Source organism: Stegodyphus dumicola, chromosome 2 (assembly GCF_044657685.1).
Source record: "Stegodyphus dumicola isolate Sdum_Otavi_A_Nest chromosome 2, ASM4465768v1".
NCBI lineage: Eukaryota > Metazoa > Arthropoda > Arachnida > Araneae > Eresidae > Stegodyphus > Stegodyphus dumicola.
This window is the reverse complement of record NC_140769.1, coordinates 73678779-73693877: the sequence shown is the minus strand read 5'-3', so window position 1 is coordinate 73693877 and position 15099 is coordinate 73678779. Positions and strand designations below refer to the sequence as shown.

The 15099-nt window shown below is 33.8% G+C and overlaps 1 protein-coding gene across 1 annotated transcript in view; it reads left to right on the top strand.

Moving 5' to 3' along the window:
* LOC118192991 (NACHT and WD repeat domain-containing protein 2) overlaps positions 1-14897 on the top strand; it is a 36824-nt gene extending 21927 nt beyond the window's left edge. The window contains exons 6-7 of the mRNA XM_035364019.2: positions 5710-5982; positions 13041-14897. Coding sequence (XP_035219910.2) covers positions 5710-5982; positions 13041-14000 — 1233 coding nt within the window. The 3' untranslated portion in view covers positions 14001-14897. The remainder of the gene's footprint in view (positions 1-5709; positions 5983-13040) is intronic.
* The last annotated feature ends 202 nt before the right edge of the window (positions 14898-15099 follow it).

The window sequence follows — 15099 nt, the reverse complement described above, 5'->3', positions numbered from 1 at the left end:
TTGTGCTAGATATGATATTTTTAATAGTTTAGTAACAACAAAACACACGTTTAATAATTTTTGGAACCATAGTTCGCAGGCTTTAATATACAAGTGCGACAGTTAGACAAAAAGTTTTGCAACTAAAATAATCACAGAAGTGAAATAGTATGTCCATTTTTAAAAATATACTATGCTGAAACTGCCCTTAAATAACTAATGTTCTATTAGTAATATTTTTGCCAATCTTGTCAAAAATTGCGGATATTGCAAATGGCTAAAATACTGAATCTTCCTTGTAAAAGATATCCCTCATGCTAGGAAATGAATTATTTCTAATTACTTTGACACGATGAACGTAGCCACGAAATTGAGAATAACACTACATTGTTTTAGGTCTTCCCCATACACACACGCTAAATCAGTGGTTTTAAACTTGCGGCCCCTGAAGCAATTTTATGTGGCGAAAACATTTAAATTAACTATTTGTTGCAAATACAGTTTCACAGATTTCAAGATTTTATAGTTATTTGAAATCCAAGTATATATTATATTCATTTCCATTAAAAAGGAATATGAATTGCGCATCAAAAAGTCTATGAATGGAGATAATTAATTCACAATGTGATATAATTGAAAATGAATAAAAACTAAATTTATTTGCATTGATTTGCATCTGCAGTCCGTGATGAAGATATTTTTTCAAATCTGCAAATTTTATCAGAAACAAAACGCCATCAAGTGTCAAGTTATTTTAAAAAAATTAAGAAATTTACAATTGTTTATATACGAAAATATATATTTTTATTTATGCATCGAAGACAATTTTAATAAATATGAGAGAAGGACTGAATTTTTATTATTTATTCTCAAGTTTTGTCTCACTTGTTAGTTTTCTTCCGAAAACTAGAAAGTTTTCATAATATGTTTATTCTTAGTTTAAATTAAAATAAGTTATTTAATGCTTAATTAAGCATATTAGAATATTTTAAAAGAAATTTCAGTCTAAGAACTTAATATTTAGATAGCAAAATATTTGAATTACAAAGTGTAACCAATAAAAGTATCTTACTAATAGCAAACTTCAGATTTCAGACAGAAAGTAAATATAAGTTTGATTTTTTTATTTGCGATATTATTATTATTGTTTATGTATGTTTTGATAAATATCTAGTAAGGGAATTTTAAAATTTATTTAAATGGTTTTTATTTTGTTAATAATTTTTTTTTCAGTTTGTTGAAAATAAATTCTGACCCGTGAGCCGTTTTCAGATCGCGCGTTCTGTCCGATCCAATATCAGTTTGAAAGCACTGCACTAGGTGATAGAAAATGAATTGACGGTTGTGTTATAAAATAAGTGCTTCAGAAAAGAGATTCCAGTTATTATTATTATTATTTTTTTTTTTTGTTGCATAAAATTAAAACAAAATTCCTTTTACTTAAACACACGGCATGCTTTAATTTCAAGATATTTATTTACATTTATTATTAATTTAAAAACCATTAATCTAGAAAAGATTAAACTAATCACAAAAACGCTCTATCAGCTACTATTTAAAGGCGAATAATATAAACTATAAATATACTGATATAAATTAATATATTTTAAATACAGATAAAATTCGCAATTACATTAGAATTTACATCATACTTAAAAAAAGCAGGAAAACTTTTTAATCATTTACAAAACTAAATCCTTTGGTAAATGCACTATTTATACACATCAAGAGAGAAAAAAATAAAGATCCCGAGAGGAAGTGTTCAACGGTGTCCGTTAGATCATCTAACGCAGGGTTTCCTAAACTGTGGGTCGCGACTCAGCAGGGGGTCACCAAAAATTTGAGCAGTTTTGATATTTCTTTAACTTATTATAATAATTTTACAATTACCAAATATTTTTACACAATGTATCTGAAAATAGATAAAGATAAGACAATACAGAGAAAGAAAGAAACGAAAACATTTCGACTTATTCTTTTTATAATATAAACGTTCATTTTCCTTGCTTTGCACGTGACGCTGTCCTTTCGTCTTTAAATTATTTAAAATTTTCACATTGTCCTATGTCTTAAAATTAGAAATTAAATCTAATGACCTAAAACTGCAATAGTATAGTACAGTACATGTAAAAAAATCGACAGTTTCACTCCCGCGTGTGTCGGAGTTGTGCAATACTTATGGGGGCCCCCATAAAATTTTTATAAATATTATGGGGTCCTGAGGGTCGCGAAAAAATCTCAGTGATAAAAAGAGGTCGCGACTGAAAAAAGTTTAAGAAACCCTGATCGAACATATCCTGAAAAATACGTGTATACATTTATTTAAGATTTAGATTACTTTTTAATGTATTTTATAAATTAAGCATAAAAATATAGAAAATGTTGGTAAACACTAAACTTTTGATTACAAGTAGTTTTTTTATGTTTATAAAAAACTAAAATTAAATACGTAACCACTAAATAAAAGACGGATCACATCCCCCCTTGGGAGAAAGAATTCTGCATTGATTGAGAACCTCAGACTTTAAGGTTTAAGACTTTTCATGTTTAAGAATCATTTCTGCCTGACTGAGACGAGCTAGGCTTTCCATTATCAGGCATCCAGCACTTAAGCTTCGGAATTTAATACCAGTATACTAAAATGAATGGTCTCTGTTTCTCAAAACTTTGTGACTAGGTTCTCTAGCTATGAGATCATCATAAGACTTACATAAGCAATAAATTGCAGCTTTTTTCCTCTGCTTCGTTTTATTTATAATCTGAAAATTATAGAAAATAATTAGATATTATACTTTCATGACCAGGGTTACATCAGTATGAAATCAAATCAATTTCGCTGAGAATGTGTTGTTGAAAAAAATTATATTGAAGAGTGAGTTTGTGTTTTTCTATAAATTAGACAAAATGAAAAATTTTGATTTTAAAATCGCCCTCGAAATCAATAGAATTTTATTTAGAATCTACTCCCATCTAAGGTTGTTTTTTCCTTATTTTGCGTTTTTTCACGTTTTCATATTTTTTGCCCGTTGAATTAGCACATATAGTGATAATGACTAATATGAACGAAATAAAAGCTGTATGAAACTTACAAAAATATCACCATTAATATTTCTTCGAATAAGGAGTGTAAAAGCGTTCTTAGAAATTCTTTGTATTTTGCGATTGAAATGTAAATCTGTTTCTTGTATCAGTAGCCAAATATAGTACTCAGTTATCCTTATTGTCGTTAAGTTTGAAAGTTCAGCATAATTTTGGGACAACCTGTCTCTTCTGAATAAGCCACTACCTTTTATTTGAATTCCTCGAGTAATGAGCTTAACCCGCTTTGCAGAATATTTATTCTGCAATCCATTTCACACTTTTTTTAATTAGATATTTAAAAACCTGTATGGTGATTTGGTTTCGGATTACATAAACAACCATCCTCGGAAATAAAGTCGCATAGTATTCTCATCTGCTTTCTCCCTGTGAGTATAGATAACGAGTTGTTTAAAAAAGTTTATTTTTTTATAAGATTTACAGTATTTAATAATATTTGTTTTTTCAAATTATTTTGTTGGAGTTAAGAAGCATAGGTTTGAATTATGGTTTCCATGCATAGAACAACCACGCACCGAAAATTTACAGATAGTTGAAGGCAATGAATCTAGGGACTCAACTTATACAATAATTTGGATATTTAAGGCATTAATAAATACATTTTTGGCAATTAAGGCATTTAAAGCAATTATTAACAAAAGGAAGCAGAAGCTACATAGCCTATTTGCAAGTCAAAGAATGAAAATAAGTATCATAAACTACGGCACACATAACATTTATATACACAGTCACTAAAGCTCATGGTAGTTTCCTGCAAAAGGGTGGCTGCAATGGATATTCATGGATTTCTCGTGTTAGCATGCATATGAGCTAGTTTTTCTTGCTTCCTGAAGTTAGCTTTACTCAGAGAAGTTATCCATCTAAGAGCCAGTTAATTTTTTAGTCCTTTGGCAACATTAAATAATTAACCGTGTATTACGACAAAATATAAAAAATTATTTTCGCCATTGTGGCTCTTTACGAATTCTGGATTCGAAACCATACCGTTAAGTTTACGGGAATAATTATGAAGGATCGCTTTTGCATATGGTTTTGTTCACAGCCGTTAAGAATTGGTAGTGATCGTTATGCTTTGCTTGAGGCATCCAATTTTCGTCTGGTAATATCTCCGTAGGAGGGAGTCAAGAGATAATCTATCTCTTCACCTGTCACAAATCTTTCAGCAGAAAATCAGGCTCGATGGACTTAAAATGCCAATATTTCTGAAAAGATAACAGTCTCCTTTACAGGAAATTTGAAACTTAATTAATCGCCGAAGAAGTAACATACGCACACTACCATTTTGCCGAAGCGGAAACACTGAAATTAACAGTAGACAGTAAAATCACTTACATCACAGTAAAAGCCATAGTATGAAATTGTGATTTGCTTTAAATTTTATGTTTGAAAATCAATTTTTATTCAATATTCGTGTGTTGAAAAACGTTTGAAACATCATGCAATGCTACCACATAAACTATCTTAAAGCATATTCAACTAACAATACTTTATTGAACATAATTTGCTAAAACGTTTTGCTAATTATCTCCCTCGCTACAATCAACTTACATATGTGCAGGGCACAGATTTAAAATTCAAGAGAAGTTCGTTTGTGAAGTCCTAGTGGGTTACAAGTGAAGCGTCAATTTACAATGAAAAGGATCGGTTTCTTATCGACACACATTTTTACTACATTAGGCTATCTGCTTTAAAATTTACAGTTACTAAAATCATCTCTTGAGAAGTCACCTGGTCTTAACTTTAGTCAATCTCTTTAAAGGGGTCTTGCCTATCTCATGCCACAAAGGCACTGGCTCCGACCAGTAATAACTCTTTCCGAACACATTAGCATTAGCTCTGATGAACAGCAAGGCAGGTTTTAGTTTCTTAAGGCATAAACTGAAATTAGCCTTCGCTACGTTTTAAACTCTCTTGCGGAGGATTTAATTTACATAACTTTCTGGTATGACACCTGTTCCAGCTCAACTGGGAAAAAAAGTATATTTTTCTAATAGCAAAAATAACACCATTTTTTGGTGTAACGCGTCATTTGCTTACATATGCATCTACTGAAAAAAATATAATGAATTGGATTCACACAAAAGGAAACTTCTTTTAGACACTTAGAAAAATCAACACACACTTTGCAATGCGATTTTGTGAACAGCTACGGTCGACTGTCTTAACATTATTCCCCCACCAATAACTAAGTATAACGTATATACATTCGTATAGAATATGAATAAAAATCAATAATTAGACTAATGTTATATTTGTGATTGTCCAAAATACAACGTAATGAAACTATGCTTGAAACATTTATTTAAAAACAAAAATTGAGAAAAATAATACAAGGCAAAATATCATACATTTTTCTTTTTGAAACAGTTTTACAAATAAGAAAACGATTATGCGCATTTTAAGTTATTTCTACTCGCGTAAAGCTATTTCAATTTTAGCATGCTATTTTCAAGACATTAAAATGTGACTGTGTAGAACCGCCATCTCGTGGCACAGAATTAAGGTACCTATTCTAACCTATGTTATATGAATTAAGGAAAGATATGACAGAGTTTAAATCAAGATAACTGTTGGTAAAACATAAAATAATTTCCACAGTCTGAAAATACTTATTGTCTTTTATTTATAAAGGTCTGGAACATCAAGAACATTTTCGAGAAAGTCTACACCATTGATCGCATGGATATGGCCATTGATGCCGTCACTCTTTCTGCCGATGATGAATTGGCAGTAACTATTACCAGAAGCAGCGTTGGTGTCTGGAGTGTACCGACTGGTAAACTATGGAGTAAACTGGTGGATTCACCTGTGGGGGCCATTGTAACGCATGCTGTGATCACAGCCGATGGACGTCATGTGATAAGTTCGGAATCAGGGAATCTTCTTATTTGGAGCTTGAGAAAGGTAAAAATGTTTTTAAAAAGGTGCACAAAATATCGTTTTCCCTATTAAAGAAGTCATGGTTTTTTTCTGTTTCAACTTAATTCACGAAACACCGCCAAAACAGCTGAAGTATTAAGGGGTTACTCAGAAATGGTTGGGGTTTTATGTGTGTGTGTGACAGACATCCCAATGGGCACAAATGTTTCGTCGCATATCTGTAATTTGTATCTTTCTTTCTAAAGAATTTCAATGCCTTCGTGCACTCCTATCTAATGATTTACAAAACATTACCTAGACCTACAGCTATGTCGATCATATCATAACTATCATAACTTTCAATACCTTTACTCTCATTGAGAGCAGCAACATCTACCCAGAAACTAAATTAAACAAGACCAACACAGATCAGCTTACAGGGCATTATCCGTATCTTAGCATTGTCAGTCTCCAAGAAATAAGGCTCTACTACAAAAGAAAAAAAAATCAATTTTCCTACCATTAAGGTCATTTACTAGTATCTCCAAGAAAGTATTTGCTAAAATTAATGCGATAGATTAAAGCGGATTAAATGTACCTAGATAGAACAACAACAAGTATTTTTCTCGTTGAAAGCTTGAAAGTAAATAAAATTCTTATGAAATTCATTCAAAGACAGTCATCAAAAGCTGGAATAGTCTACAATCTAAGAAAACATCTTGACGAGAAGAAAGTTGATTCCTCAACCTTGGATACTGTTTTTTGTAATTATTTTCCTTCACTGTAGTTTATTGAAGCGAATTAATTATTAGTTTTATAATTTTATTAACATAAATTAGTAAATCAAGTCTCATATTGTTTATATATCTTGGAGCTTTTATAAAGTTTTACTTATTGCATTTTACATTTTTATGAAAACTGAGACAGAGACACTATTTTTGTAGGAGAGGCACTTTTAATTTTAGGAAGTGCTAAAAAACGTTTATTTATTTACAGGGTGATTATAATTAAAGTTGCAATTTCAAAATGCTCTAACTCTAAAACTACCGGCTAGAATGACTTGATATTTTACCAGAACAATTGTGAGGCAATGGAATTTTGTTTGGCGAAGTATAAATAGTTCCAAAAATGTGCCGATAGATGGCGCTATCAGGGGAAATTTCTAATGGTTAAACACAGGAATGTTGTTAGACAAAAGGAAATAACAGACTACAAGGGTTTACGACAGGCGAAAAGACATGTTCACTGCGAACAGTTTGAATAATACGTGTATAGAGCGAAACCAATAACAGTGGCAAGAGAAAAAGAGGAGCTTCAAGAAACAAACACCTAACGGATGATTAACGCATATGTTGTTCGATATGGGTTCCGCCTTGTTCCGCTACTAGTTGGAAGCGCAAAATGGCATGCTCCACAATAGTTAGGAAGATATCTGTGCTGATGTTATGAATGTGGTGCGTGATGCTTGCCTCCAAGTCGGCCAGATTTCCAATTTACCCAATATAAACAACATTCTTCAGGTATCTTCGAAACCAGAAAAATAACACGGGTTTAGTCGCGTGAACGTGGCGACCACCCTGTTGGAGAATGGCGGCTTATAATTTTATGAGCGATCAGCAGCTGCTTCACACAAGTAGCAATATCCGGAGGAGCAACATCTTGCATGAATATTGTGCGATCCGCACACTGACGCTGCAGAATTGCCCCAAGGACATGGTTAAGCAAAAATGCTTCATACTGCTTGACAAAAATGGTGCAGTTAACGGGACCGCAGGTGTGATCTTGACGAAGAACGCACCGATGACAAACGCTACAATTATTCCGCACCTCACAGTGACATTTTTAGACTGAAGAGGTAATGGCTGTAGCGTGAACGGATTCTAAATCACTAATATCCTTCAATTTTGAGTATTTACAAAACTTTGCAAATGGAAATGGGTTTCTCCAGACCACAGAATGCTCTCTAGCCATCCATTGTTCACTTCCATTCAGGCAAGAAATCAATGTACAAACGATTCACGTGCAAGTAGCAACTTCTGTACACGAGTTATCTTGCACGGATAACAGCGCAAGATGTTCCATAGGACATTGCGCAACTTGCTGATAACCGTAAACTGCTGATTCCTGCATCACTATTCGTCTATTCTTGTAATGAATGTTGTGGCCCCATCTTGTACCTGCCGCCGCCGTAACTGATTTTTGTTCGCTACCTCGTTTCACCTCAAATAAACGTCTTTTCGAATTTATCTATCATTTCTCCGAGGGCCGTTAAGTGGTCATGAGGCCGAATTTTATGCCTTTTCATGTCCAGAACTTCCTGATAGCTGTTAACGCAGAGTCACCGTTCTGATAGAAAAGATTCACGGGCAGAGCGCGGTCCTTCTTTGTCAGCCATGATGAAGCACTCAGGCAAAGCATTACGTGCTCCGCTAGTGTTCTGCATTTTATTACAGCTATGTCTGTGCGGCACATGTAATATGTCTTAGTAATGTGCATTCCTCCACAAAAGCCGTGTGAACCCTAACAACGCCATCTATAGGCACATTTTGGAACTATTTTTTCTTTTCTTCACCAAGCAAAATTCTATTGCCTCACGATTGTTCTGGTAAAATATCAAGTCATTCTGACCGGTAGTTTTAAAGTTAGTGCGTTTTGAAATTGCAACTTTAATTATAATCATCCTGTATTTAGTACCTTCGTTAATTTTAAGTGTACGGAAAAGAAAGAAGATTCTTCAGAAGAAGGGGGTTTGTTACTCAGTGGCTAACCATCTCTTGACAAAGTAAAAGCCAAAGAGTGGTAATACAGCCTTTTCATTTGTGTATATTGTACATATGCATATATTTTATGCTCTATTACAAACGTCGGCAAACATGTTTGGCTGCGGGTCAAAAGCAACCAAAATTTGTGTATTAAGAAGACGTTCCGGGTTAGTGGTATTTTCATTTTAGAACAGTCTTCCTTTGAATAGTAAGATCAATTTCATGGAAGAAATAATTACAATACGCATACAGTTTTAAACATAAAAATTAAAACTATAATTTTAATTGTTTTAAAAACTTAATGAACTTATTTTTCTCTTAAATAGCAATGGGTCCCTTGATGCTAACAATTTGTGACATCTAGTCAGGACTGGTTTATAGTTAATTGTCTTAAGACGAATTCAGGCATCTGAATTTTCGGTAGTTAAGCTGCTTCTCTTCTCATTGAAAATAAATTTTATCCATAAGAATATTATCTTACACTTATAAGTTGCTTGCAAAATTCTAAAGGCATTTTTTAAAATTATGGATTATGGATAGGCTTTGCAAAACTTATCGATTTCTCCTTGAAATTATGTTAGAATTTTTATTAAAAAATATAAATGCATGCTCGGTACTTCAACTTTGTAATCAAACAAAAGTGTTACTGTTATTATTTAAATTTACTTTTTATGTATTTTGCAAATGCTGATTTCGTATTTATGTTTTATAATTTATTTCTGTATATTATATATTCGGAACTCGAGTGGTCATCTAAAATTATGAAATGGGTCACTCGGTGATCCGCGGTTATAGATTTCCAAAGTCTGTCAATGTTAGTTTCTAAGGGGGATGTTAGATGTGAAATACTAAAGAGTAAGTACACAGGAATAATGAATATATCAGATAACGTAACTTTGTAAAGGCATATTAAGCTTTTGAAACAGGAAACACGAAAATAGCATTGTACTCTATTCGGGATTTGAACTACGGATCTTCGATCTGTTAGCTGGATATGCCAACCACTTACAAGAGCACATAGGGAAATTGCGGTATTTTCTTATATTTTGTCCCGCTAAGAGGCAACTGGAAAAAAGCACGATATCCGGTAGACCAAATCCAAGTGATGTTGAGATGTCTATCATGAGCACCAGTATCAGATTTATTACGGCGTTGTCACATCTGAAGACGCATGAGGCTAGACGCTAGAAGAAACGTTTCCTAGAAGGGAGCTAGTCCAGTGCTTACCACTAAAGGGTTCCTAGCCGAAACATGCTTCATTGAAAGCCAGTTCGCTACACGAGACTTTTGGAAACTGAACTGAAAATGTTTAGTTTGAAGGGCTCTTCCTTGTACGATTTCTCTAAAATAATTTTCGCACAAGTCAACCAATCAGATATCCCGAAAATAAAATTTCTGGGAAATGTTTCTGCCGTCGTGCTGTTGAGGGTAGTTTGTAGACGTGATACTGATGGACATCATGTGATGACGGCTTTTCAGAAACTCTAGGCCTAAAGAAAGGTCTAGAGCCTTCTGAAAATCTTAAACAGTTTTAGGCTTTTCAGAAGTGGGAATGTTAGACACCTACTGTGCCTCTGTCGAAAGTCGAGCCATTCAACACCCCGCTGCCAGCTAGATGTGCTAATCATTTACACCTCCAAAGTATGCAAGAGGAATGCAATGAATCCTTCCAATCTTATTGAAAAAAGATGAGTATAAAATATGACATGTTCCTTTGTTAAAAACCGCACTTTTTAACAAATGTATTAAAAGGATGATAAAATTCTGCATTTTACTAGAACTTTTACTTGGGGTAAAAACTATATTTTAATATATGACAAAAATCTTATTTTTAAATATATATGAAAGTAAAAGTTATGGTTTCAATACAACTCAACGTACTCTTAATAAATTAAGCTTGAATATTCTTTGACACCCTCGAAACTATATACCGTAGGTATCTCACCCGGACCGGTCTAAGTATGTCAGAAAAACTACACAATTGATGCTACCATATTATTTACCAATTTTTGGTAATGAAACTAATACACGTGTCTTTTACGCATTGAGAGACGAGGATAGTATGAAACACAAATATTGCAAATAGTAATAAAATATTGTTATCATTTAAGCAACAAAATATGTAATATATATTTTAAAATTACTCTGCGATCAAGTTTCAGAATTTTTTTTTTTTTTTTTGAAGAGCGTAAAAGAAAATTTGGCAGTTGTTAGAAACCAGAAGGCAGTTTAAAGATAAAAGTAATCGATAAATTGTAATAAAAAATTACAAGAATAGATTTAAATGATTGATGTACGCAACTGCAAAATTTTAAAGAATTAAAAATATATTTTTATTTTTCTCCTGCAGTTTGACGCTTGCTAGCACTATCATACACTGACTACCAATACGTATTTGGACACCTAATGCTAATGACGATATCTGCGGTCCCAAGGTACGCCACGGACTCCGCCGGTATATATCGTGTAGGAAACAGCATCGGCTTTAGTCGCATGCAAGATTCCTCGCAGTTCGGAGCTCTCTGATTTCGAGAAAGGTATAATTATCGGGTATCACAAATGTGGCCGATCCTTAAGGGACATATCTAGCGATCTGAAGTACCCAATATCGACAGTGGCCTATGTGATTAAGAAGTGGAAGGTGAGCGGTGATTGTCGGAATGTGCCCCGAGTCGGCAGACCAACGAAACTGAGGGATAGAAACCGACGTATGCTGTTCAGAGAAATTCGGAAGAACCGCACCCAACCGATAGCCCTCATCCGCGAGGAGTTTCAACAGGCATCCGGGAGTATTGTTTCACTGAATACCATCCGTAAGGAAGCACATCTGCTTGGTTTTCATGGTCGTGCTGCTGCCCATAAGCCTTTGATCACAAAGTCCAACCGCGCTGCTCGGTTAATGTGTTGCAAAGCACATCGAAATTGGACCGTAGATCAGTGGAAACGGGTTCTTTGGAGTGACGAATCAAGGTTAACCCTTTACCGTTCGGATGGCAGGGTCTGGGTCTGGCGTCTACCTGGAGAACGTCTTCTGCCAGAATGCATTGTGCCAACAGTCAAGTTCGGCGGAGGTGGAATATGATCTGAGAGTGTTTCTCCTGGTATGAGCTGGGACCCTTGGACCCCATTCATGGTAAGCTCAACTCCGATGCCTACTGCACAATTTTGGATGACAATGTGCTTCCTACGTTGTGGCAGTTTTACGGGTTGGACCCCTGTTACTTTCAGGACGACAATGCCAGTTGTCATGTTTCGACGTTAACCAAGGCTTGGTATGGTGCCAATGGAGTTCATCGAATGGACTGGCCTGTCCAGAGTCCAGACCTGAACCCTATCGAGAACCTCTGGGACGACTTGCATCACCGAATTCAGGGGTGCACTACCCGTACAAAATCGGTGAAGGAACTTCTATGTCTTCTCTAAGCCGAGTGGAAGAAAATACCACTAGCTGTCATATAAAGACTTGTGGAAAGTATACCCCGGAGGGTCCACGCTGTAATTACCTCTCGTGGAGGCTCTACCAACTATTGATTTTGAATAAAGTTAGTTTTTCTTTTCTATCACATGTGTCTAAATTCTTATTGGTAGTCAGTGTATTAAGGGTTACAGATATTCATAAACACTCATAACTTTCAAGAAGAAAGAATTAATAAATAATTACTTATGGGAATAGAAATTATACACGCATAATATGAATATTTAACCTTACATTAGTGATCTGAAACATAGTTTCAAATGAGTAACTAAGTAGGAATATTTAATGAGGAAGGATTAGCTTCTCCTTCTTATTATTTAGTGTAAATTACAATAAGGTATATCTGAAAATATTTTGTACATTCCAAAAGTTTCCATAATATTTTAGCATTTTTTTTAATATTTGAACAGCTTTTGCAACAAACTTAGCGGATATTGTAGTAACTTAGTCCAGTTAAATGTTTTTCTAAGCACATTAAAATGTTTTTGGAAACTTTGTCTTACCTGAGTCTTTCTATGTTGCCAAGCAAGTGAATATTTTTGTAGATAATGGTTTAAACGCTTGGAAAGGTGCCAACAAGAATCGTGTTGATCGAGGTCAGAGAATATATGATCCACTTTACTTCCATTATAATATCTATCGGAGTTGGGTAACACAATCGGTCCATACTATGCCTATCTTTTATAAAATCCAAATAAATGCTCGATAAGAATTAATAGTATACAAAGTATGGTTTAGGTTTTGTTATGAGGAGGTACGCATACTATTAATGAAAATGGTAAGAAGCTGCTAAATGCTATAAAAATTGCTAATTTTACTTCCTTATAATAACTCTTGTATCTTCACTGCCTTTTTTTCTTTCGCAGGGATGTGTCATATTTCGTGAAAAGCATGCAAACATCAAACAGTTACTTCTTGGAATAGAAGATAAGATTATCATTGTCATCACATCTGAAAGTGATAAGGAATCGAAGTGTTCCATGCGACAGGTGCCTTCTGGTGAATTATCATACTCTTTCAACTTTCCGTGTGAAGTTCCGTCACCTGCAGTCATTACCAAAAACAATGTGAACCTTGGATTACTAAGCATGGATGGAATTCAAAAAGTGGTTCTGGTGCATAATATTAAGAAGGGAAATTTCATGTTCAAAATACCTCTGGTCAGCATACAACTTTTGGGATTTAGCGGGATCTTCCAGTTTCCTGGTCGAGCATCGACCATCGTCATCGTCAGCAATGATGCATCATGGATTGTTGATATTGAAACTAAGAGACTTGTTCGTGGAATCAAAAGGTGGAATGGAGCCTGCACCAGGGACGGAAGGTACGGTTTAGTCGCCCCTAACCAGGGTGGCTTAGAAATGATCGAACTACGGAACGGAAAAACAGTAAAGGTACTTATACCACCTGTTAGTGAAGGTGTATTTGCCGTTACTGCGAAATTCAACAGAACTGACAACTATGTTTTATACTACCACAGTGGAAGGCAAACAATACGATTGTTTCGTGTTAGTAATGGAAAGATGATTGCAAATTACAAATTAGCCGCTGAAGCCAGTGATTTCACTACTACCCATGATGGTCTGTCAGTTGTTGTTGGGGGTGTCGATGGCAGTTTCGTTGTTCTTGCCATAGCTGATCCTGAAAATGAAGAATCCAAACAAAAACTTCGTAATCTACCTAGTAGAAATGATGGTAACATAAGGTCTCTGAGATCTGCTGTGAGTTTCAAGACAGTTGCTAATTTAACAGTTACTGCTGCGTATACTAAACGGCAATCAACTTGCGAAGAAAGCGAAACTTCGAAAGTTTGTTGCGTATCGTAGGATAAAAATAATTATTTTAATAAATGATCCATACCTAAGAAGAACGTACGTAATTTTAAAATTTGAAGTAAACAGCTATCTTAATTTCAGCTTAAAATAGAATAGCAGAAATAATTTCAGCTTCAACTAAAAGATTAGTTGGTCTTTAATCTGCTTTGGAAATAAACTAATATTTTAAAATTTAAAGAAGATAAATTTTTCTAGGTCCTTTATTCACCTTAATTTGAAGAAATCAAGATTTAAATGATTGAAGCAGCGGCTGATAATTTTACACTTGGGAAACGTCATATGGTTTCTCCTAGTTGCCTTGGAAACAACATGAAGTCTAATAAGCTTTTTATTCTAGTCAAAGGTACCTCATTACATTACTGCAGTAATATGGAATTTAAGATAAAGTGCATTCCAAGTAAAATCGCCCCAAAATACTTGCATAATGATAAAGAAAATCATTTACATTTAAATGAAAATGCATTAACATTTCCTATCTGTAAAACTGAAACTTGATTTATTACAATGTTGTGTTTATTTTGAAACAAGCAAATAAACAATCAAAAAGAAAAAAAAAAAAGAAATTGAGAAAAACGTCAGAAGTTTGTATGGTCTAACTTGATATATATTATTTTAATTATATAGCATTTAATCTAATTTCTGTAGAGAATATATTGTAGGAAACAAGTATATGACTTTCAAAATAAACTCTATTTTAAGAATTTAATTTATTTAAAATAGTATATATTATTTATGAGAAGCATTATGCAAGCTTAGAAATGAATTTTATTTGATGAAGAAATAGACTTGTTTGTTTGTGACCATAGATTATAATCATTAATTCACGATATACACTTTAAATATTTCAAGGTTTCAGCTACTTTCAAAGCTCAATTAAAAGAATGAATATTTATTAAATAATATTTTGCAGTACCTTTGTTATGAAATAAAATATGAGTTCTTTAGTTACTTGAAATGCAAAATCTTCATTTTAAAATATTAGTTTCTTCTTAAGCTTAATGTTGAAAATGTCTGGATTATACATACATATACGCATATTATATGTATATCTTATGTAATACAACACAAAATGTAAGAGAAGTTTAAACTT